This window comes from Drosophila arizonae, chromosome 3, assembly GCF_054131065.1.
Source record: "Drosophila arizonae isolate 15081-1271.41 chromosome 3, UAZ_ARI_1.0, whole genome shotgun sequence".
Taxonomy (NCBI): Eukaryota; Metazoa; Arthropoda; class Insecta; order Diptera; family Drosophilidae; genus Drosophila; species Drosophila arizonae.
Window position 1 is genome coordinate 812264 of NC_142923.1, and position 25598 is coordinate 837861.

The 25598-nt window shown below is 39.0% G+C and overlaps 2 protein-coding genes and 1 long non-coding RNA gene across 7 annotated transcripts in view; 1 reads left to right on the forward strand and 2 right to left on the reverse strand.

Moving 5' to 3' along the window:
- Pgant2 (polypeptide N-acetylgalactosaminyltransferase 2) overlaps nt 1-25598 on the reverse strand; it is a 39117-nt gene continuing 13519 nt past the window's right edge. For all 5 annotated transcript variants that reach the window (XM_089463607.1, XM_089463610.1, XM_018004516.2 and 2 more), the window contains exons 3-7: nt 3806-4275; nt 2966-3132; nt 2042-2729; nt 1791-1963; nt 1-1516 (exon numbers count right to left, since the gene is read on the reverse strand). In XM_089463607.1, coding sequence (XP_089319733.1) covers nt 1215-1516; nt 1791-1963; nt 2042-2729; nt 2966-3132; nt 3806-4275 — 1800 coding nt within the window. In that variant the 3' untranslated portion in view covers nt 1-1214. The remainder of the gene's footprint in view (nt 1517-1790; nt 1964-2041; nt 2730-2965; nt 3133-3805; nt 4276-25598) is intronic.
- On the forward strand, nt 7830-9867 carry LOC149269571 (uncharacterized). The gene is made up of 2 exons (XR_016269146.1): nt 7830-8530; nt 8617-9867. It is a non-coding gene; the product is annotated as an uncharacterized LOC149269571 (long non-coding RNA).
- LOC108611737 (uncharacterized) lies at nt 14488-15318 on the reverse strand. Its single transcript, XM_018004517.2, has one exon. It carries the CDS (start codon nt 15089-15091, stop codon nt 14684-14686), a length of 408 nt encoding a protein of 135 aa, XP_017860006.1. The 5' UTR covers nt 15092-15318; the 3' UTR covers nt 14488-14683.

Here is a 25598-nt window from a genome sequence, read left to right on the forward strand (position 1 = left end):
TACAAAAATTAACAATTTATTTCTATGAATGTAGAAAATAATAGAAAAATAATAAAAATCAACTAAAAACACGATGCAAATATTTTTGATGGAATGTCCAATTGCTGTGGAAACAAATTAAATGCTGCTTTGTTTCTGTCGAATGAATTTTCCTCTCGTTTTTTATGGTTATTTATTTGATGCGAAATCTATTTGAGGGGAATTTTAGTTTGGCCTTTGAAACTCTAAATAATGATATTATATACACTTAAATTTGTTTATTTTTATAATATATTTTTTATGGATTTACTTAAATTTATAACTAAAACTAATGATAACATTTCTATCTCTCTCTCTCACTGGCTCTCTTTCTCTCTGTCTCTCTCTGACTGCCTTGACCTACATTTCATAGAAGACTCTGAGCTTTTGTTTAGTTTTTTTAATGGAATTTTTAGGTATTCGGTTGGAATTTGATTCGATTTATGTTTCAGGATTCTAGCTAGTGATGTCCAACGGTTAATTGACTTGGGAAATTGAAAAGGAAACTGCAATTCAGTGTTGTGTAATGTAAACTAAGTTAGGGTTTAGTTTGTTTTGCCATTTTTCTTAAGCAGCTTGCCGAAAGGTATATATACATATATATATATATACATAAATATACATATATGTATTAATTTTTAAATTTTTTATATATTTTTTAAATATTTGTTTTTTATTTATTTTTTTTAATATACAAAAAATTAATCAGTCTAAGTACGTGTTTTTATCCTTATGCTTCTTCTTCATCTTTGAATCGCCTGCATCGTGCTGGAAAATGAATACATACATATACATATACATACACATACATATGAGAATGTATTTCAACAATTTTTTGTTAGCCCCAACGGCTAAACTTATACACATCCAACTTTTAACTTAAATATCGTATAGTTGAAACTTATTCTTGTCAAACCATTTCTTGTACTTGTCGTATCTATGTGTATAGTGTGTGTGTGTGTGTGTGTGTGTGTGGTCGACCGTAGCTCAAACATAGGAACCACATACAGCAACATCGTCATCAGCTTCATCAATCTCCGCCTCTTTAAATCCATTTAGCTTATATATCACGTCCACTCCCTCCCACTTTCTCCTTGCCAGCAGAACGTCGTTTTTCAGGGAGTTGCAGTAACTTGGTTATGTTTTTTTCTTATTTAGTTGGTCGTCTCCGTTGCCCCGCCTCGTTCTGCCAGCTCTCACGCGTATTTGGTGAAGACCCAACGTTGCGTGGCCAAGGCCGAATTGCAGCGCTGCGCACTGATGCCCTGCTCATGGTGATCCCGCGTATCCAGGCACACATTGATCTTGCTGTGCTTGATCAGGCCGCCGTCCTTCATGACCCAGCGTTGATTTTCCGACTCGTCACACGGCTTGAGAATCACCTGTGAGCCGCGCGCGAACTGCACGAGCGTCAAGCAGAGCTCATCGTGCTTGATCTCTCCGCGCTTCGAGAATGTCCACTCCTGATTGCCGCCCGTATTGTGGCAGGGGAAGAGACCTGGTTTGCGAAGAAGAGAAAGGAAAACCATAAAATGTGACAGTGTTGTAAGATGAACATTGACAAGTCTGATATTTTTGTATTAGAGTGGGAAATGTAACATAATAATATCAGAGCTTAGGATCTGGATGCTTGGAGTATCGGATAACGTGTGAAATATAAGTTGTCTTAGAAAATGTGATGAACAATGATATAGTGTTGTAAAACGCTCCTCAAGTCAGCTTGAGTCCGCTCTTTGAATCTACTCTTTTCCTTTACTTCTTCCTTTACTTACCCACAGTGCCGTCTACTATGTGACCCATTGTATCTAAGCATTCGGTAGCATCCTGTCTAAATTGTCCCACATCCTGCGGGTCGGGTGTCTGCAGATCGGGATAAACATGCTCCAGATACCATTTGAAAGGTTTGCACTGCAGTTTCTCCTTGAGAGCCAAACGATCATCGATGCTGGAAGAGGACAACAAAGTAGAGCGAGTTTAAACTTACTCCCTCCCTCTCACTATCTCTCCCTCTCTCTCTACTTACTTGCCAAAGGGAATATTCTTGGCCAGTGGTACGGCATTGTAGTAATGCTGCTTGTATTCATCCATCCAGACCTCGGCTGCGCGTCGTGTGTTCTTGGCGAAGACATTGCCGCTGCCGCCGGGGAAGGTGTACGGATGACGCTTGCGGAACACGTGACCCACTCGGCTGCAGGGTATGATCTCTAGGCTGCCGCCACACTGCCAGACCCGGAAGGAGATCTCCAAGTTCTCGCCGCCCCAGACGTCCATTTTCATGTCGTATTTGCCCAGTTTGTTGAAGTAGGCCTTGTCGATCACGAACAGGCCGCCCGCTATCATGGGCGTGCGTATGGCCGTGGTCGGATCGTTGTGCCTGGCCGCTCGCTCTGCGGGGCTGAGGTATTCCCATTTGAAGATCAGATTCCAGTCGAAGCCACCACGTAGATCCGCCGAGGCGCCGATATACTGGAAGTTGTCCATGCTAATTACATCGATGACGGGACAGACCACGCGGGTCGGATCCTCGCGCACGCGCTCCAGCAGCGGCTCCAGCCACTGTTCATTGCACTCGACGTGGCTGTCGAGGAAGGTCAAGACGCTGCTAACAGCGGCATCGGCGCCCCGAACTCGAGACCTAACCAGACCCTCACGTTTATCATTGCGTATGATGCGCACCTTATCGATCTTGGCCAGCTCCATGCCGTCCTCGGCTGGAAAGGGGAAGATAGAAGGATGGAATTTAGGTTAATACATAATCAATTTTTTACTAAGCTCTTCTTATGGAGACTTTCGTTAAGATTAGCATGCACGATATTTGCGTATGTGGATAGTATTATTGCTATTCTGGACTTCACTTTTGAGCTTACATTACTATATATATCAATTTCCATAATTGTCCGAATTCCTTCTTTATTATCTATACTTAATAGGTAATTCGAATACTTACGATGATCACTGTAATCATCCACCAGCACTATTTCACGAATTAAATGCTCTGGACTACGATTCAGGACGCTCACAATTGTGCGCAACAGCGTGGATCGAGCCTCATTGTGGAAAGTGATGATCACACTCGTCTCGGGCAGATCTTCGCGATATTTTTTCGTGCGGCACCTGGAAATGAAAATGATATGAGATATAAAAGTGTGATATTTGATATTTTAGATTGTGTATTAGATAAGCTAGACTAGACGTATTCATGTCATTTAGCTTCGTATCTATGTTTGTCTAACTAATTTATGCAAATTTTTGTCACTTTAGATTTTAGAATTTAGTTGCTAGACTCTAGTTTCCAGTCTCTATTTATTAGTGTCAAGTTTCCAGTCTTTAGTTACTCTAGACTGTCTGGTATATCTACTCTCTAGTCCCTTTAGTCCTTCTAGCCTCTCTAGACTGCCAAGTCCCTCTAGGCTTAATAGTTTCTCTCTCTCTCTCTCTCTCTCTCTCTCTCTCTCTCTCTCTTTAGTGTCTATAGTTTCCACAGTTTATCAGTTCTAGCCTCTTTATTCTCGTCTGGTCTCTTTAGCCTCTTTAGTCTCTAGTGCTCTTGTCCTTCTAGTGTTTTTACTCTCTGTGGATTCTTTTCTCTTTGTAGTCTCTCTGGTCTCTCTAGTCTCTAGTGCCCTAGTCTTTCCAGTCGCTCTAGTCTCTACCATTGAGTCTCTACTCCCTAGTCTCTACTGTTCAGTTCTTCTAGTCTCTGTTGTCCCCCTAGGCTCTCTAGGCTCTCTAGTCTCCTCTCTAGTGTCCCCCATTCCTTCCAGCGTTCCCATTTCCCAGCACTCACATGGGATTCCTGGTGTCTGGTATCTCTCGATTGCTGGGCAGCGCATCACTGGCCTCCTGATTGAAGCGATTCCTTATATAGGGATCCTCGCCGTTTCGCAGTCCTCCGCCGCGTATATAGCCCGCCTCATCAAAGTATTCGACCTCGCCTCCTCGCGCACTTGCGCCGACGGAGAGACGTCCGGCCACAGGGCCGGCAGCATTGGCGCCCTGGGATGTCTCCTCCAGAGCCACGATGCCGTTCAACTTGAGCCCATGCACCGCATTGCGTTCAAAGTCCTTGACGGAGCCGACTAAGATGACATTGCCACCAGGATCGTCATCGCCCGCAGCAGCTGCAGCGGCACGCAAGCCGGAGTTGGCGGCGGCGGGCGCCCATTGTCGAGCTGTCGATGCACCGGCCGACATATCGTCCTGGTACTGTTGCATGGCTGTTGCCACCTCACGTAAGCGTAGTGCACGATTCTCAATCTAGACACAAGGGAGAAAAAGAGAGCGAGAGAGGGAGAGTGAGTGAGTGAGCCTTTTAATTTATTTGCTTAATCTGCGGTACTTGGGTGACGCCAACGCTGAACGTGGCCATAATTCAACACGAACAGATGTGGGCGTGATGGGGGCGTGCAGAGGGTAGTGGGTGGGGCGTGGTGTTGTTGGTGTGTTCCGCTTTTTTCGCTCCTCCTTCTGCTCCTTTTTGCAGGATTAGAGCGTTTTACAACTTGCAGCAGTAAAATAAAAAAAAAAAATACAGAGAAAATGTTGCAGCTCAGTTTACACTTTTACAGCCAGCGGCTGACTTATGGCTCAAAGCGAACAACAACAACAACAACAACAACACAACAGCAACAATAATAACAGCAGCAATTGTTGCCCCTTTCGTGCTTTGTTTCAAAAGATTCATAATCTATGAAAACAGGGCGAAAAGGTAGCAGAGTCTGACCCAGTTGCAACCGGAAAAAATATGGTTATATATATAGAAACTATATATCGTATACATATACATATATACTACATGCGTACATACCGAAGTATGTGTGCCTTTGAGATAAGTTTTGACTGTGCGATAAATTGTTACAACTCGCTAAAAGTGTGCTCTAATGTCTTGGCTTAATGTGAATAGTTAGTGGAACAACAAATGGAGAAAACTCAGAGATGTCGATAGTTATCGATTGTAAGCTGAAACCATTTGTAAAAGTGATATACTGCTCTTTAATATCTTGACTTATGTGTTATGTTAAGACGAAGCTAGAGCAAGTGTTCATCGTAATTATTTTCTCCTGTCTGATATTATATTCAATTTAATACTAATGAGATTTAAAAATAGCTATCGTAACATGAAGTTGAAGTAAATATCGGTTTTGTGATTATTTAAAAGAAAAAAAAAAAAAAAAAAAAAAAAAAAAAAAAAAAAACATAAATCATCAATAATTACAACAATTTTATCTACGAAATTCAAAGGTTTTACTTTCTATAGTCATCTGAATCTTTGACGTCAAGCCTCTCTACTAATCTGCCTCATGAATTTATGAATAGCAAAATCGATTCGAATTCGATAATTTGCAATTTATAATCAATCAATTGTCCAAGTTCCAAATACAAATTTCGAAAGCGTACTCAAGTATTTCCCATTTGAATAATAAAAATACATTACAGTTTAAAAAGATTTGTGGGAAAGAGGAAGCAGAGGGCCGTTTGTTAAGCTTAAGCTCGCATGTGTCAGGCTTTACGAAACTTGAGCCAAAATCTCAATCAAACAAGAAAGCGAGCATAAAAATGTTAAAAATGGTAGCAGCTGCTGAGCACTTGGAAACAGTTTGAAAAGTTCGAGCTGTTGTTCCTGAAGCTTGATGAGGAGCACAAGGCTGAGCCGAAATTTGGGCACTTGGCTAATGTTCCATAGCTCTTTTTGTTGTGCAGTTCGGGCCATTAAAAGGTCCAAAGTATTGACCGACTGCTTTTTCACTTGATAGGGAAGTCAGTAGAGTGGGATAGAGGGAGAGATAGAGTGTGGGAGGGAGAGGGAAAATCAAGAGCTCTGCCTCTGACTTGATTATTAATTGTTTTTCACATTTAAATCAATTTGTCATGCTTTTTTCTCGCATTGAAAGGTCCACACGCACTCAGAAAGAGAGAGAGAGACAGAGTATGGTATTCACTCCATTTGTGATACGCTGCGTATGCGTGTTATTTCAATTTTAAGCGTCGTGCGCGGCACGTTTTGCATTCAACTTCCGTTTCGTTTGGCTAGGTTTTTCGGTTTAGCATTTGCTTACGATTTACATGAGACGTGCGCCTTTTAGCGCCATTTACGAACACATTTTTTATGCGACTCTCAGCTGAGGCCCTTTTCAGCACATTGAAAACGAAAAAAAAATAAAATACAAAATGGTTGTTTAGTGTTGAAATGTGTGAGAGTGAGAGTAAGAGTGAGTGCATTGTTATTTACATTTGAGCTAAGGGAGTAACGAGAGAATAGAGAACAGAGAGAATATAGACTCTGTTGGGCGTAACTTGATTATGGCTCTGGTTGATTGGTTCAAATCAAAGATAACAATTGAATCTAGCTAATGCAGTCAGACAGATTTATATTTTGCAAGGCAGATGAAATTGAATATAATATATTTAATTATGTATAAAGAAAACCAGTTATACATGCTCACTAAGCTGAAGGAGTATATTAAGTTTGTTACTAGAGATTTATATGTTTATTTAAAATTTTATTTGATTAGATATATCAAAAGAATTATTGACTTTCTTTGATTAGATTTCAATATCACAAGTAATATTATTTATAAACAAACATTTATAAACTACAATTTCACTTTATATATTTGAAGTCTACCCAAACGACTTAAATATTAATTAAATAAAAATATCTTGTTATTTTTATAAATTGACTCTGCCTTTCTCTTTTCCACACTCATATGTATATATTATTCCCAGTTCTTTTTTGTTTGTCATCCGTCTGTCATATTTAATTCATTTCTATTTACTCTGTTATTCACATTCTTGTCTTTACATTTCTGTTGCTCATTTTCATTCCATTCACTTTCTCATGCTAATAGCTCTATTATTCTTAGATAGCTACATTTATGCTCGGCTATAAATATTTTTGCCATCTAAGAGCACAAATCCTAAGCACTTGTCTCTCTACTTTACACATATGTATGTATATGTGATGGGGTAATACTCTGCACTATATAAATGCATACATATATACATATATATATAGTGTATGTGAGTATTATCCCATCACATGGACCAAGCATTGTTGTTGCCTTTGTTGTCAGCTGAGCTTTGGGGTATATCATGATGCATTCAGCTGCGACGCTTTCGGCTGTTATCATTAATTACGAGCTCGAGTCTGAGCTGGTTTTTGCTTTTGTGCATACCCTAAATGATGGGCAGGCAACAGAAAGAAGCAAAGAAATAAGATGAAACAGAAGAAGGACACTCTGCGATATGTGACAACAGAGTTTGGGAGCAACAAGGACAACCAGAATAAGCAACAGTTGACGTTGACGAGGATTAAATACTCTCGACAGTAAGCGATAAGTCTCTGTGATGCTATCGATGTTGATTTGTATAGCGATATAAATCGGGCTTATATTGATTACGGGCACTAAGTAAAGAGTCGATATTTTATGCTGTATATACATATGAATGTATATGAGTTAGCTAAGAAAATTATTTAATAGTTTTAGTGGTTTATCTTATATAGAGGATATGAATATTGATGCATTGTGACTAGTTCTACATTGATTCCGAATATCGGAAATGCAAGGCACAAATCGAATATATGAAGAAACTCGATATGTTTTCTGAGACAGTCGAACATCGAAATCGAATATAGAGCATCTATGTAGAGTGTACTCATACATACATATACACAAATTTTCTGCTATATTTTAAAGTCATCGAATATTTATCGAATATGTATGTTTTACGTTGTATTTAACTATAAATTTATTAGCAACGACTTTTCGTGTCGCCTTTCCTATAATAAATATATCGTATATTAATACACATCTATATATATAAAAGAAAGTTGTGTAAAAGTGAAGACTGCTTATAACTTGATTTGGGCTGAACCAATTTTCATGGTTTTTGATTTGTTGGATTTGTCTCCGCAACGAGTTTAGTATAGGGTCTTAAAAATACTGAAAAAATTTGCCGAATACTTGAAAAACGCGGTTTTTTCCCCAAATGTTCAAATTTTTTTTATACCCAGTAGGCTTGGTAACAGTGACAGTTTTGACAATAGTGTAGAAGTAAATAAACAAATGTAGTCAGTCAGTCTACGGTCTCCTGACCTCGAGCAGACCTGACTATTCAAAAAAAAAAAAAAAAAAAAAAAAAAAAAAAAAAAAAAAATTTCAAATCAAAAGGAAAAATATTTCAAATCAAAAATCTGCAAAAAATGAAAAGATTAAAACCTGACTGTTCAAAAAATAAATAAAAAATTAAAAATTCGAAATTAAAAAAAAAAAAAAAGGTAATTATTAAAAAGTGTATTTTTGGCTTTTTATATTTTCGGACTTTTAAACTTTATAAATATTTCAAATCAAAAATCTGCAAAAATTAAAAAAAAAAATCAAAAGATTAAAACCTAACAATCAAAAATAAATAAAAAATTCAAAATTCAAAATTCGAAATTAAAAAAAAAAAGTTAATTATTAAAAATTGTATTTTTGGACTTTTACAAAAGCTAAATATCTCGAAAGTTCAGGTATTTGTTTGTCTCAAACATAAATTTGTGTAAATTATTTATATTTATATTTCTCGATTGTTTTATATGGTTTTGTGCGAGGGCAGTATTACTATTAATAAAAATGCCGCGTCCTAGAAGATCTAATCTTTCCCGGCGGACCCATAATGCAATTAGGCAACGGAATAGCGCGAGTCAATTATCTGACGAAGAGCGAGAAATCGCCCGAGAAAGGCTCCGCGTTAGTACCCAGCAAAGAAGGGCCTTAATTCGTGCTTCTCAAAGAGAGGCAGCCCGTGAAATGGCAATAAGAAATGGTTCAAGGATTGATTTGAATCGAGCAGCGTTTCGATATGATTGCACCATTGATTACAGCTTGAATCGTTTAGTTTGCATTGGTCCAATGGACGTTGTTTGCTAGCATTGTGGCGCATTGAAGTTTGCTGGTGAAACGCCCGGTTTGTGCTGCCTTAGTGGTAAAGTGACATTGCCATTAGCGGTCACCATAGCCATTGCGTTCCCTGCTTTATGGCGAAACACTAGAATCACGACATTTTCTAGCGAACACTCAAAAATACAATGCCTGTTTCCAAATGACATAATTTGGGGCGGAAAATATTGGAGACGGATATTTAAGGTAATTTACGTTAAAAATTTTATTTTCTATGACTGCCAAAAAAAAATTTTGAATAATGTAGTTTGTTAGATTTCTGTAAATAGTGTTTGTAAATATAACTATAATAACTATGGCTTTGAATTTAAAGATTCAAGGCCAGATTTGCCATCGCATTGGATCATTGCAACCTATTGAAGATGCACAGCAAAAATTCTTGCAAATATACTTCATGGGCAATATGGAAGAACAACTTGACCGGCGTCAAGAAATGAACACAGCTATGAAAAGAGCAATTCTCCATGATTTGCATGCTTAGAAATTTAAACCAACCAAAACTGTGCAATGGAACGCGTTTGGTGATAAGAAAACTGATGAGCAATGTGATTCACGCGTTGATACTCAAAGGAAAATTTAAAGATGAGGAAGTTCTTATTCCTAGGATTCCGATGAGCTCAACAGATATGCCCTTTGAATTTAAACGAATTCAATTCCCGCTTCGTCTTGCCTTCGCCATGACGATCAACAAGTCACAGGGCCAATCTTTGACTATTTATGGCCTCAATCTAGAAAATGCGTGTTTTTCTCATGGTCAATTGTACGTGGCATGGTCACGTGTTGGCAAACGATCCGCATTATTTGTTCTTGCACCCGACCAAAAAACGAAGAATGTCGTTTACAACAAGGTGCTTGAATGAAAATCCGATTAATAAATTTATCAGTGTATCCCAGCCTGAACAACATAGCTTTCAACAATTTTTTACCTAGAAATAATATAGAGGGCAATGCAACGTTTGCCGGGCCAGCTAGTATGTTTATATATCGATAATCTCGAGTATATCGCATATGCATAAATGAAAGAGCATGCCAAAATCCAATTAACGACAGTCAAATGCCAATTCAAGGTGCACATTGCGTATACGCAACGTTCCAGTGCTGTGAGCTGGTCCATTGCCTGTCGCAGATCGTCGCCTATGAAATAGCTATTGTTCGGTCTAATCCATCCACCTACCCTGCCCCCCTCTCAGCCACCCACCCACCTGGCACGCCATGCAAATGCTGTGGGCAACAGTTTCAATTTTGCCATTCGATTTGTCGCTTTCGCCTCGCTCCTCGGCCATGTGTAACTTAATTAGTTGCATTGTTTGTTGTGCGGGCGAGTTTGGGGACCGATTCACTCATTGATTGGCTTTCGATGCACGGCTGTGTGTGTGTGTGTGTGCGACCGGGCTTTGTATGCTGAGCCGGGTAAGCGGCTTATTTGCAGATCATTATGCGCATTTTGTAGCTGTAATTGACAGCAGCAACAATCGAGGACCCCAAATAGCCAAACCCCCAAACCCCAAAGCCCAAAGCCGAGAGCCCAGAGCCCAGAACCAACGCCAAATAGCGAATGCGTCGCAGTTGCCCGCATGGGAGTTTATGGTATCGGTATTGGTTATTAACTTGTTACTGCTTCTAATTAGACATAAATCAAATGTGTGCATGTATGTGTTTCCATTTGCGTGTGTGTGTGTGTGTGTATGTGTGTAATATAATAAATGGCCAGCGCAGTCCTTAGTCGACTCGTAGGATTCGTAGATGGGCCAAAGTTTTTGTGCGTGATTGCAATTTAGATATTGTTGCGCTTATGTGGGAATTATGTTAAAAATTATTTAAGCCGAAATGATTTATATCATAAATGAGCAGAAAGAATAATTGGGGTATATGGAGATTTTATCAAGCTCCTTCTGCACGCTTCTCTCTGCTTCAAGATTTCTTTGTGAACTTTGTCGCCTAACACGATATGAGGGCATGTAAACAGATATTACTATATAAATTTTATTTGAATCTCTTTAAACTAGTTTCAAGCTGCTCCCGGCTATGCTTCTCTATGTTAAATAGTTCCCTAAGACCGTAGCTTCAACTTATTGATAAATGTGGGTCTCTTTCATTTTTCACATTCACGTCTCATAGTACCCTGCCTACACGTTTCGCCAATTGCAGGGTATGCAAATTTAATTTATGCCCGTGTTTGCATCGCAACTAGCCGCTAGATTGTTGCCCAGGTTCATGTTGCATTCCATAAATAGCCCAGAGCCCAGTCGCTCCTGGTGTGTGTAACACGTATCATGCATATATCATAAATATGTATATGCGAGAGACAACTAAGACTGTTGTAGTGGTGAAGTGACTGACTAAGAAATACCTCGTGGAATTAGAAATTTTGCTAAATTTGAAACAAACAAACTCTATTATAAGAATATATAAATATATAATATGTAGGCTTTCACTAGTATAGATATATATGTATATCTATCTAGCTCATCATCTATAGTATATCACAGCTAAAGCACATCTGCTTCCCCTCAGCTCTATTACACACTTTCAACAAAACACCCCACATACCCACCTTAAAATAGCTACAGGGTATTGCGGCTATTCAGCTGCTGCTGGGCCCTTGAGCGTTTGTGCTGCTAAGTCGGTTAGTGGAACGTGATCTTTAGGGCTTAGCCACAAACATTGGTTGGCTTGGCACGCAAGACAAACAGCTCGAGGCGTGCAGCGCCGGCTATATTATTGCAGCAGCAGCTTTTTGTGGAGCCATCAATCAATCAATCGAGCTCTCAGCCAAAAACACTTACACATCTCGACTGACCTAAACAGCGCAATTTTCCATGCGGCTCATCCAAACTGTGTCATTAGTCAATCGACAACAGCAACAACAACAACAATGACAACGACGGGCCCCATCGATATGGTCGATGCCAGCAACAAGTTGCCTCAAATGGATTTTTTTTAAAGGTTTTTTTTTTTGGTTATGTGTGTTTTTTCTACTTTTGTTTATTTTTGTTTTTGTATGTCTCGCATAAAGTTCAATGCTTGAGTTCAATGTCTGGACATATATAGTACATATATACATGGTTTTTTCATCATTTTCTTTTTCACTTTTTTCGTTATAGAAACTTGAAACAAATCATTGAAATTAGTTTAGACTTGAATGGGCTTTCAGGTTTTTTATGACAGCAGCGCAGCCGAAAAGTGAGAGTGCTTGAGTCAAGCGCTACTCGACGCTGAGATACCCTGCAGTCAGTTACAAAGCACTTCATAGCTATAAATATACATGAGACATACTCGTGATCTTGAAAGCAAAAGTATTTTCCAATGCTCAAGCATGATGATTATGTAAAATACTTGAAGAAAACTAATGAAATGCCCATTAATAGTAGAGATCAGAGAGGATTGTAAAATGCAGTACAGTATGTAAAAAGCTATAAATACTTTAAGTCTATCATATTATCTATAAGAACAGAGAACATGATCTATAAAAGTTATTATAAGAATTGAAGCTACGATAAAGTATTGAAGTTGTAAGAAATGAAGTCTATGACATAACTTGAAGAGTATAATTTAAGAGTATAGCAAACTGTAAGAGGTATTTGGCCCATTTATTTCGAAAACATTTCTGCTTCATTCTACTAAAAGTAAGAAAGATCAAAATTAATGAAAAAGTCTAAGTAGAGACAGAGAAATAACAGAGCAAATATGCACAAACAAAGAAGCTTAGGCAAAAGTCTGATTGCTGCAATGCATTTGCTAGCTACTCCGACTAGAAAGAGCACCTCGGTCAGTGCTACGACCTGACTGACTATTATTATCGTCATCATCATTATTACTATTCGTTTTACTACTTTCATTGTTCACTTTATAATTTAAGTTTTCCCATTTCAAAAATTCTTTTCCACTTCTTCGATTTTTGGTCGCTTCGTAACGAATTGAAAATTTCTATTTAAATTTGTAGTGAGCAAGTCATGTCTCATTTCCAATTCAACAGTTATTCTTGGCCATATTATTCTTGGAGTGAATGTAGCCCAATGCACGTGTATGTGTTGGCAACTGTCTGCAGAGGAGAATATTTTCGTGTTTTTGTCGAATCAATATGTTTTTGGGCGTGCATAGATTTTTAATTGAATTCTGTTGTTTCTTATTGTTGTTTGTTTGCTTAACGTGCTGTGGTTGTTGTGGTTGTTGTTGCTGTTGTATTTGGTCGGCTATGACGCATGGCCGACAGTGCCACATGTTGAACGGTAAGTTGGGTGTGTCCGAAGCCCACAATTCAATTCTGCATGCTAAAGTGAATGGCTTCAGCTCATTTGCAATGCATTTTGCAGTTTAATCAGAGCTAAATTCTTTTCAGCTCTGCACTAAATCGAAAGTATGAAAAGAAAGCAACGAATTTAGTGGAAGCACACATACATACGTTGCGTATGTGTTCACAGAGCTTTCATTTGAAAGAGCTCTCGATAATGTATTTAACTATATGGATCACTAAAATAGTTCTTCTCTTTGACGTTAACAAAGACATCTCGCTTGAAAATAAATTTGATACGTTCCAATTACTAAATTATGCACTCTGCTTCACACGAAACTACACGATGTGAAAATCATTCAGCTGGAAGACTGAGCAGCTGAGAGTTCAGAAAAAAATAAGAAAAACAAGCAGAATAGACACACGAACGAAAACCGACAAAATAAAACACTGAACGAACCACGGCTGGGGTTAAGCCTCAGTGATTGAGCAGCAAAAAAGTGATACAGAAGAAAAACAAATAAAGCACAGGAAAAAAACGCAGCAAATTAAAAACGCAGCGAGAAAACATGAAAAGAAAATGCTGGCGAAAATTTTCACTAATTAATAAAAAAAAGAAAAGATTGAACCAAACAAGTGATGAAGAAGCTTAATGTGGGTCAAAAAAGTTGATAAGATAAATATGGAAGCAATTACGGCATTGGTAACCTAATGTCCCGTAATAATTAATCGGACTCTGCAAATGGGCGAAAATAAGTTTTAAGCAAAAGACTTCATTCAAGTATTTGCTAGACTCATAATAATATTCATGTTAATAATGATGAAGGCGAACCTTAGTCTGAAAAAGAGAACGAATATGAGTGCTAATGCTAATGCTAATGACAATGCTTATGTTTATGCTAATGCAAATGCAAATGCAAGTGCTAATGCTAATGCATATACTAGTGCTAACACTAATCCAGCTTATGCTGATGTCAATGTCAATGACAATGACAATGACAATGACAATGACAATGACAATGACAATGACCATGACAATGACACTGACAATGACAATGACAATGACAATGACAATGACAATGACAATGACAATGACTATGACAATGACAATGACAATGACAATGACAATGACAATGACAATGACAATGACAATGACAATGACAATGACAATGACAATGACAATGACAATGACAATGACAATGACAATGACAATGACAATGACAATGACAATGACAATGACAATGACAATGACAATGACAATGACTATGACTATGACTATGACTATGACAATGATAATGACAATGACAATGACCACGATTTTCATATAATTAGCTGATATACAAGATTATCAAGAATCAATATTAATGCCCCCATCAATCATAGCTGCTTTCGTGATTCTGATTTGCGTCGCTCTGATTAAAACGCTAACGGTACAAAAAAAAACTATTAAAAGTTCTCGAGCCTTCCATACGGGGAGAGAGAGACCCGTAAACTAGACGGCCTCATCTTGCCGTGGATTCTCGCTGGGCTTCTCGGGACTGATGTTGGCCAGCATCTTTTGTGTCTCCTGCGCCAGATTGACCAATGTGCCCAGATCGTTCTCCAAGGTGTCGATGCGTTTCTTCTGTAGCTCAATGACATTGATAAAGCGATCGATTTCCTCGCCGCGCGACAAGGCCAACGCGCGCCAATAGGCCACATCGTCGGTGACATCGACATACTCGACCATCGACTTGGCGTGGGCCAAGCGCTTCTGCAGCATTACCACAATGTGAGCCAAGGTGCGAAACGAGACGCGTGCGCCTTTGCGTTTGGTCTTCTTATTCATATTGTCGCCGATCGGCTCTGGACTCTTTGAACCGATCAGATCTTTACGATGCTCGGACGATTTGCTGTTCATGCTGCTCGTTGCGAATGAGTTGAGATCGAAGTGTCGCGAATGTAAAATTTAGTCTCCGCTTTCGGCTGATATCGTAAAATTTGTACTATTATCAGTATATAGATTTTTTTCTATTCAAAAATTTGTCTTATATCAATATATGTATACAAATATAAATATACATGGCTTGCTCAGCTAAGAAATGAAATAAAATAATACCAAAGTTTCTCTGTTGACTGGCCAATGTCAATTTGTTAATCAAGTCGTAAACTACTTTTTGTTTCATTTGTCTTTAGCTTTGAGTTTGAACATTTTCGCAGCAGTTTTCACTCTTTGGCTACAATTTCCGAGTAGCTTTTATGGCACATTAACAGAGCGCAATCTTGGACATGGCTAATTTCCTTTTCAAGATTCCCCCCCAGTCTATCGCTCACTGAGATCACAGTTTACACTATGCCATTTGCATGCTGATGATGGCAGTTAAATGATACGAAATACTATTTTGTGTAGGCCTGATGATGATGATAGACTTGAAGATACTCTGCACAAAGATTTACAGTATTTTATATATGTTTATTATGCTTCACTCAATATTCATATCTTAAGGGATGAATTAAGAACAAATGAATGAAATAAAATGAATCAAACTTTTAAATCTTATTTTTCCTAAATATTTTAATTAAATAATTTTTAATCCATTAAGTAGAGAAAATATTTCGAGTATACAGTGGATAACTCTATAGAAGAAGGGGCCTTCTGCATGGTTGGATATGAATGAAATGACGTTAACTAATTTCTTGGCATGCAAAATTTGTCAACTTTCTCGGTTTCAAGCCAAGTTTCACGACAGATCACCGGCCTCTAAATCCTCCTCGTCTGGCCGTCTTTTATGAAGGTCGTCGAGGGTATTTCAATATGTGTCGAGTGAATGGGGAGGCGCTTATCCGATTGGGCTGTCAATCAATTGTTTGGCTCTTTGTTGAGCTTTTGGCCAATTTGCATAAGCCACAAATAGGCAGACAGCGAGAAACCCGTTTGGAAAATTTGTTTGGCCAAAAGTGCAAACTGTAAACATGACGGCTAATTTATTGTCTCTGACCAAACAATGCAACTGTTTAATGCGTTTAATGCCACACACTCACACACACGCACACACAGACATCAAGTGGATCAAATAAATAATCGAATAATGTAGATAGTTTTATGCATATCTATATAAATGTGTATATAATATAATCTATGACGAGGCTAGCGCTACGTGTGTGTGTGTGTGTGTGAATCGCAGCAGCTGCAGTTAATTGGCCCGTGAGGTTAATTGAAAAATCTCACAGGCAGACACGGAAAAACCTCTGCATAAACTAACTGAGACACCAGACCACATCTTCTTCTCTCAGCTGCTTTGGCAATGCATCGTTGCGCAACTTGAAATGCATTTGTAGACGAGGCTGAGGCTGAGGCTGAGAGACTGAGGCAGAGGCTGAGACGAGACACAGATGCCAAAATAAATTGCAGTCACAGCAACAATTGCAAATTGCTATCTCTCTCTCTCTCTCTCTCTCTCTCTGTTTTGATGTGTGGCATCTTTGTGGCAAACAAAAGTGTCGAATGCTGCCTAGCTTCCTTGAATTTTTGGCCAAGTAGCTGCAGCTGACGGGTTTAGCCTTCGATTTTTGGCTTTGAGGCGAAGAGGCAACCCGCTTGCGGCTTCCACTCTCGACCTGGCCCCAGCCGAAAACTCAATTAGCCAGCTAAGCTCCTGTGTTGGCCGGCGGCATAAAGCAGCCAAAAACAAAACTTAACCACGTCGAGGTGTTTGCTTTCGGCCAATTCGAAAACTTTGAGCTGAACGTAAACTTAATTTTAATTTTGAGCAAATTATTATTATGTCTTGCACTTGCTGAAGTACCTCAGGTTTTGGACTTGTTAATTGGACTATGTAGTACTTGAGTTGAGTCAGCTTAAAATACAAGATATTCATAACACTGAGGTACAATGATGGTTCGTAATAGAGTTAAAGAGGGTAATGTCAATGTACACAGGGTATATATAAGGTACTTCAAACCAAACCCATAAGTTTATTATTCTCTTGAATGTTTAGATCTCAATTGCAGTGTGAGTAAACAAATAAGCGACTCGCTACTATTTAAGTGTATAAACATTGTATGCGAAATGGAGAAATATTTTTGTAAAATATTGAAACACGCAATGTGTAAGTATCAAAGAATTTAAATAAAGCAAAGGCTAAAATGAAATGAAATTAAATTAAGGCAAGAATGTGCTCACAAATTAACAGAAATAAACAAAATTTTCTGTTTGGAAATTAAATTTTTATCTTTTTGGCGTGTTCATAAATCAAGCAACAACAACAATTCATTGTATTTCGTGAGAATTTATTCAGAGCAACTGGGTTATGCAGAAATTGATATATTTCTCAGTTTCACTAACTTATCTGACTATAAGCAAGCCCAAATAAAATATTTATATTTATATTTAAAAAAAAATAAATGAATAAATAAAATCTCTTAAAAGTCTTGAGGATTTTGTAGAGATTCAGAAATTCTTGCCCAAGTCAAGAGCTAAGTAACTCGCATAATAATTGCTGCAACTCCCAATAACTTTTGCGCTCTGCCACAGAGCTGAGCTCAAATGCAGAGTTTGAGTTATTTAATATGCTAATTGAAGGTTTTGGTGCACAAAGCTCTTAACTCTTGGCTCTTAGGTCTTAACTCTTGGCTGCTGGCTCTTGGCTGGCCAGCAAAGACTTGGCTAATATTTCACAGGGCAGCAATAAATTGCATGTTGCATAAAGAGAAGCAGCAGCAGCAGCAGATGTTGCATGTGTGGCACAATGGGTGCTACGAGTGCGAATGCTGTTAGCTTTGAGTCATGCTGATGCGGCTGCGACTGCCAGTGGCAACAAGATGTTCATAAAATATATTGAAAGTGCTTTGCATAAATTGCGAAAACAAGAGACAATGGATTATTGCCTTTTGAACTTTATGGAGCAGAATTCTCTTTGAGCTCTATCAATTAAGACCAGGCGACGTTTGCTGGCGTCTTTAATGGCTCAAGCGCTCATTAGTTCAAATTCAGTCGAAAAAGGGGTCAGACAATAGTCGAGTCGACTCGCATCGAGTGGCTTGCCTCATGCATAAAAGAATATGCGAATGATGGAGCACAGATGCTGCAGCATCAATATGAACCAAACCGAACTGAACTGAGCTGAACTGAACTGAACTGATGAGCACAGATGAAAGCTGACTGTGCGCTGCGAAGGGCGACAGACGCTCTCCTATGCTCATCCATCAAGCGTTGAACTACAGCTAGAGCTAAAGATACACATGCATGCATAGCTGGATTCATGGACTGGGCCAGTTGATGGATGCATGCCATAACAACAAACAAGCAGAGCAACAACTAAACAACTAAACAACAAAAAAGCGACAAATTTCGCCACACAGACAGAGACAGACAGACAGACCCTGTTACACAGATAGAGATACAAATGTATCTCAAGAGCTGAGAATGACGCATTCTAATTAGACAGTTCTTGCCACAGTCCACTTTATAGCTCGTATTTGTTTGGCCCAACCATTTGATGAGCATATCAATGTCAACAGCAGCCACATGGAACCGCAATCAACACAAGAGATACTCATACATACATTTCTCCATGTTCGCCCCGACTGTGCGTATACGCAATGTGTTTAGCTAGAGCGTTTGTTTGCAATTGCATACCCTGTGAAGCGCACATTGAGGTGTCCTTGTGCGTGAATGGAAGTGAAACAATACACGTGTATGATCATGATCGTTCTGATCAGACGTGATTAGCCTGAGAATCGGGGGGAGATCACGAGTTCTCTTTATCTCCTTAAAAGACTGAAAACCCGTTAATGATTTTCTAATGTTATCATCTGTTATTCTTACTGTTAGTATTACTGTTATTGTTACAGAAAGTCACTTTAGGACATAGTTAATAAAATATATCGATAATTATCGATACATAATATAGTTTAATTATATGGAAATGCAACGTAAAGCAGTTGTAAGAGCTTTTAGTCATCTGATATCTATCCTGACACATGCTCCTAGGAGTCTATGTGCTTCTATACACCCCATATAAATTATATTATTTATATTTAAAAATTAACTAATTAACTATTAACTAATTAACTAATTTCCTCATTTCCTAACCTTTAACTTTTTCATACATCAATTCAATGCGCTGATTAATCCACAGGGTATTCCCTAGCTACGCATACTCTCAACACAAACGCCGCCCCAAACTCTCCTCCACAGTTAATCCTAAATTATGTTTGACCACCAAAAGCATTATTTATTTCATGAGCTCATTCCGCTGTAATTAGCTTAATAATTCGAATTAGTTTTCGATGCGCGCTGCCTCCGCAGTTTGACCGCAAAAAACGTTTATTATTTCGAGCTGCTTCACACATTATTTAATATTTACAATTTAGTGCTTAATTGAATGGGCTTTTCGAAATTCGGCTGCTTTTAATGAAGCCGAATAGTTGAGGGCAATATTTGACCACAGATTCGATGCGCGTGAAGGCTTTGGCGTGAGATCAAACGGGGCAGTTAGAGAGATAATCAATGAAATAATTTGACGTGTATTTATGTCCAATTATTAAAGGGTGTTGCTTGACTATATTTGTTGCGTTGTCTGTCTGCCTTCATATTATAATCGATAACTATCAATGGAAAACTTGGGTCTTGGATCTCAGCTCTCAAATACTCAATGATTAGTGAGAGTCGAGTTGCTTAGCTTCTGGCAGAGTTTTTGTGATTTCAATGTCAACTTTACTTATAACTATAACTCACATTACGTCAACATTTATCGATCGGTCAATCTTAAGTCTGAGTTCTCATAAGCTCAAACTGAGTGTGAGCTCAGTTGCTTAGACTATGGCTCGTTATATGTAGTTTCTGTCAGCTATCTTTGCGCGATATCGATAATTATCGAAATTGCTTACTGATCTTTTGGTAGATTTTAGCTGTCAGCACTGCTATCTTCTACCTCTAGTAGATGCACAATAGCCTAGCCAAAGACTCTATGTGTATCCAGCTGTATTTCTGTAGATCAACTGTATACACTTAATAGCCGATAGATATCCGTTAGTAACCCGAGTCTATGCTAGTAATACAGCCTTTTTGTTTCAACTCAACTTAACCCTTCAACGTGAGCCCCTGGCTGATTCCATTTATTATAACTGAATTTTGGATGGTGAAATTTTAATGACCCGAAGTCTTACGCCCGCCTTATCTGCGTCGAGCTGAAGCGCAAGTTACGTCGGGCAGCCAGCTTAGCCCAGTTCTTGCACTTATTTCCACTACATCTGCTTTATGCACTGCACTCTGACAAGCTCCCAAGTATGTAAGTGTGTAAGTATGCATGTATTTATGTGGAGCACTATAAAAGCCTCCACTAGCATGAGTCAAGCTCATCTCACGTTGTGGCTCATTGCCCAAGGGCCACTGTAGCAGTCATCAGCTAGACAATATAAAGTGCTATTTGTGGGCACTCAAAAGACGCAGAGGCAGCCACTTGCAGGTGGCTGAGCTACCTTCCTAACCACTCGTCCTCTCTCTCTCTCCCTCTCTCTCTATCTCTCTCATTTCCTCTGCCATCGCTCACTTAACGTGGCTTTGCGTCATAAAGTTCAAGTTCATTATGCCAGCAAACAGGAAAAATAACAAACAGTTAACACACACACACGCACACGCACACACATACAGCTAAAGAGTCACCTCTGAAGAGAGGCCAACAAAAATATTGCTAAGAGCCACTTGCAGCGATTACACAAAAAGTGAAACCCGACGACAATAAAGAAGAAAAATGCTACCGACTGACCAAAAGATGCCATAAAGCGACAACAACAACAACAACAAACAAATAAACGAACTGTAAAAACAAAAGCAATGTTAAATAATTATTATTTAATGGCACTGTGTGCATTGGCTCGTTAGACTGGACCCAAATAAAAGAGCAGCAAAGACGCAAAAATAAGTGAGAATTATGCAGCGACTGCTAAATGCCCGCCTGAGCACTTGATAAATGTGGGGAGTCTCGAGAGGCATGAGTATTATTTAGTAACCTATTAACGTAAAGCTCCAAGATTGAAGAAATTGCAGGGAATAATAGATATAGCTGTAATATATAACTGTATTCAACTATATATATGTATATTTAGGTCTCAGATGAAAATTGTATGAAAACCAATATACCCTGAACACCTCGTGAACGAGTATAAAAAAGGTTGCAAATACGCCTTCCTCAATCAAATGCCCCTCCCCACTCCCTCACTATCACTCTCTCTCTCTCTCGCCTTGGCTGACAGTTAACTTGCTTTGTTTTTGGCCATGTTGACATTTCGGGCCGTTTCGTGGCTCACCTTTCCCTCACGTTGGCCCACTCAATGTGCTGGCCATTTAAATGCCAGCTAAATGCTTTAAAGATCATCGTTCAAATAAAATTAAAATAAAACGAAAATTTAACTTCAAGTGAAAGTACGAAATAATCGAACCGCTTTGAGAAAGTCACAAGACACAATTGAAATTTAAATTCAAATTCAAATTCGTTTGCATTTGCGGGCACGGATTGCCTGCAATGAGCTGCCCACTACGGGGGCTGGACAGGCACTCACCACGCCCCCATCGACGCCTTCTTCACCCAAACTACACCAAAGAAAACAACTCGGCTTGTGACTTTTGGCCATTTTAGCCACTTAAGCAGTGGCATTCACCTCCGGTTTAGCAGCTTCTCCCATTTTCGCATACCCTGTTCTTATGGGTGATGAGATAGGATAGAGTGCTTGAACTCAGCCAATATATTTAAGATTTCTTTACTTTAAAAAAGGTTATAATTGTGTGGAAAATCTTTTATATCTATCTGTATACATTTATCTATCTTACAGCTGTAGAAGTTCCATTTCATATAGAGATCACAAATCTAAATAGCTGAACGTTATTTACAGAGCATCTGCAAGTCATTCAAACATATTCTAGCTATTTACACAGTATCTACTAGCTGTGCACTCAACTTTACCTCGCTGCAAATGTTTTATTTCGTTTAGCTCTTTTTCGCTTGGGCCTTTTAGCTCTTTACAGCTGCGAGTTGCTGTTTTTAATGCTGCTGGCATTGCTTACTTGGCCGTGTGTGTATGTGTGTGTGGGTAGATGGTTTTCTGCAGCTTCTGTTTTTCTTTTTCGCCGATTTTTTTCGGGTGTCGCAGCACTGCTAGCGCTTCGCCTGCGGCTCTTTCTCACAGCTGTTCAATGAGCAGCCGCAGAAAGAAGAAGTGTAGAAGCGTAGAGGGGGGCAGAGCTGGTGAGGGGGCGTACGAGTCTGGGCTTCCAGTTACAGTTGAGCATTATATCATTCAATTAGTTGCATCTCATCTCAAATTTCACAAATTAGCTACTTACAACATCTTCGCCATGTGTTGCCTTCGCATCACCTCTCAACAGACAACGAGACAACAAAATTGCGATTTTTTGCTCATTCATCGGATGATGTGACAACAGAGATGACTTTGAAAGAAAAAAAAACTCAGACTTGTACTGGTAGCTTTTCAATGATGGGAAAGCGACAATGAATAGGGCCTTATGGGATGCACGATATTGAATGACGCTTTTAACGCCTTTAACGCTTCATCAATTCTAGCTCAAATCTTTGCTTAATGTATCAGAATTTTGACAAGAAAATCTATTCTGAGTCATATAAATACAGATATAAAGATATATAAAAAAAAATAAAAAAATTTAAAAATTATAATAATAAATTAGGTTAAACATATATTATGGGAGCTCTGTTAAAAAAGTAGTTCTATATCAATAGATATCATGCATTTCTAATATCATTTTCTCCTGCTCTCGAAGCACTATTCAATTACTAGTCTATTGAAACCCCAAGAATTATCAGGAAAATCTGATACATTTTATTAGGTGCTTTATTTGACGTGCACATGGAATGCAAATGGGGAAAATGGAGGACCACCTGTGCTGAGTAACGGGCGTGTCCTAGACATCCTCGAAGCCGAATGGCAGCATTGGCTTGAACTGGACATCCTCGTCGGTCCACATGGTCACCAGCTCGCAGCACAGGACAATCTTATGCAAATGGGATGGAAAGAGGTCGTTCTTCTCGAACTGATAGCCCACCAGGTGATGGCAGCCGGCGCAGAGCACGGGGCGCATCTCTAGGCCAGCGCTGGCCAGCACACTCTCCTGCAGCAACACGTTGAAGGCGTTGTTGATGAAGATGCAGCCGGCTTCCTTGCAGATGATCTCGCCCTCATCGCTGATGGCCGTGAAGCACTCGCTGCAGCGGAAGATGTGGTTGATCGTCTTGCGCACCATCTTCGACTCGACCGCAATCAGTATGCATATGTATACATATATACATACATATATGTATATGTCTCTCTATATGTATAGAGGTATGATATGTAGGAAGTGCTCGTGCTCTTGCCTCTCGAGAAATATCCTTGAATATTTTTTGAAGTATGTGTACAGTCAGAGACTTCGTAGTTTACGTAAGGTAGCTCTGAACTTTCAGAGCTCACCTGTCAACAGGAATACCCTCATGGCATGCTAATATTTGTTGGTACACATTCACGAAAGTGAGATGAGCATATTGGTTTTCTTAATTAATTAAATAGGATTTGAAATGGGTGAGATCTTTAATAAGAAATCATTTACATCTTGGATATCAAATCAAGCATACGTACAATCAAGAACTTTAAGAGCTATAGTTCTCAAATTTGGAATGAAGCTGCTCCAAAATTAAATACTGATGGGAAATGTGATATTTTCTTGCTTGCATAACGGTAGCTCGAATGTTTGTTTATACTGTTTAGTTCCGTGAAGAAGTACATCTACTAATCATGCTGTTACGTTTATCGCTCTTTTAATTGATGTTGCCATTGCTGTGGCTCTTCAAACAGACGCTGCCAAGAGGCGGCGGTCCCAACAAGTTGTAAAATAACAATGAAAACAATCGAAACGAAATTGAAAGTCGCAACTACCGAAAAGGCGTCAGCGGCGATAACGTACGATGCCATTGCAATGCACACAAAAGTGTTGTATAGCGGATGAAGAGTAGTGAGGGAGGGAGGGCGGCAGAGAGAGTGGGGAGTGAGTATTGCCATAAACACAGCTCGAGTTCAATAAAAATTATTAAACGCAGCGCGCGACGACCTTGCGCAGATGCGTTGGGTTACATTGCGTAATGGAAAGGCCAGCCAACAGCTGGCATCTTCAAGTGCCTGTAGAGTGTGTGCGAAAGGGAGAGGGAGAGATAGAGTGAGAGTGAGAGAGGGAGTGATAGAGCACCAGCTGGAGCAGCAGCAGCAACAGCAAAAGTTGAAGGCGACTGCAAACCGGCTTCAAAGTGTAGCAAGAGCCGGTTAAGCCAGCAGCATTTTGTCATTACATTCAGCGCGACACAGTTGTTGTTGTTGTTGTGTGTTGTGTGTTGTATGTTGTTGTTTTTTGTTGCTCTTCACTTTTTTTGGTGCTTGCGTCCGAAATTAGTAAAGCAACAAAAAAAGAAAAGCCGAAGGCATGCCGAATGCCAAATACTCTAGCTGCGAGAAGGAGTTTGATACACGATTTAAAAGGAATATATTTATTAGTGATAATAGTAGTAACAATAGTAGTAGCACTTGATTAAGAGAAACAACTTTAATAATCATTACCTTTAGGGTAGAGTAGCAGCAATAGTAGTAGAAATAGTAGCAGAAATATTAGTAGCAATACTGGTAGCAATAGTAGTGGCAATAGGAGGAGCAATAGTAGCAATAGTTGAAGCAATAGTAACTGCAATGGTTCTAGTAATAATAGTGTCAATAGCAATTTCAATAGTGCTAACAATAGTAGTAGCCATAGTAGTAACAATAGTACTAGCAATTGAAGCAATAGTAACTGCAATGGTGCTAGTAATAGTAGTATCAATAGCAATTACAATAGTGCTAACAATAGTAGTATCAATAGCAATTACAATGGTGCTAACAATAGTAGTAGCAATTGTAGTAGCAAGAGTAGTAGCAATAGTAGTAGCAATAGTAGTAGCAATAGTAGTAGCAATAGTAGTAGCAATAGTAGTAGCAATAGTAGTAGTAATAGTAGCACCCAGTACTTAAAAGACGCAATGGTAACATTTATGTTAAATTATGGAGCTTACGCTTCAAGACGTTCCGAAAAAAAGTATATTTATGCCCCGCTTTCAAAGCATTGGGGCGTAGAAAACCCCAGATATATCGGCCATATCTTGTTGACATTGGTATCAACGCTTGAATATATCAGATTTTAATTTCAATAGAAGCCAACTATAAATAACAGGGTTTCTGAATCTAGTCTCTAGTTTCCATAGCGACGACACTGTCTACGTCCGTCTTTATGCGCATTCCACGGACAGACGGACATTAATAGATCCACGCGGCTGGTCGCTTGACGCACAGAGTCTATTTATAGAGTTTAATAGGTTTATTGATCTATCACATATACCCGC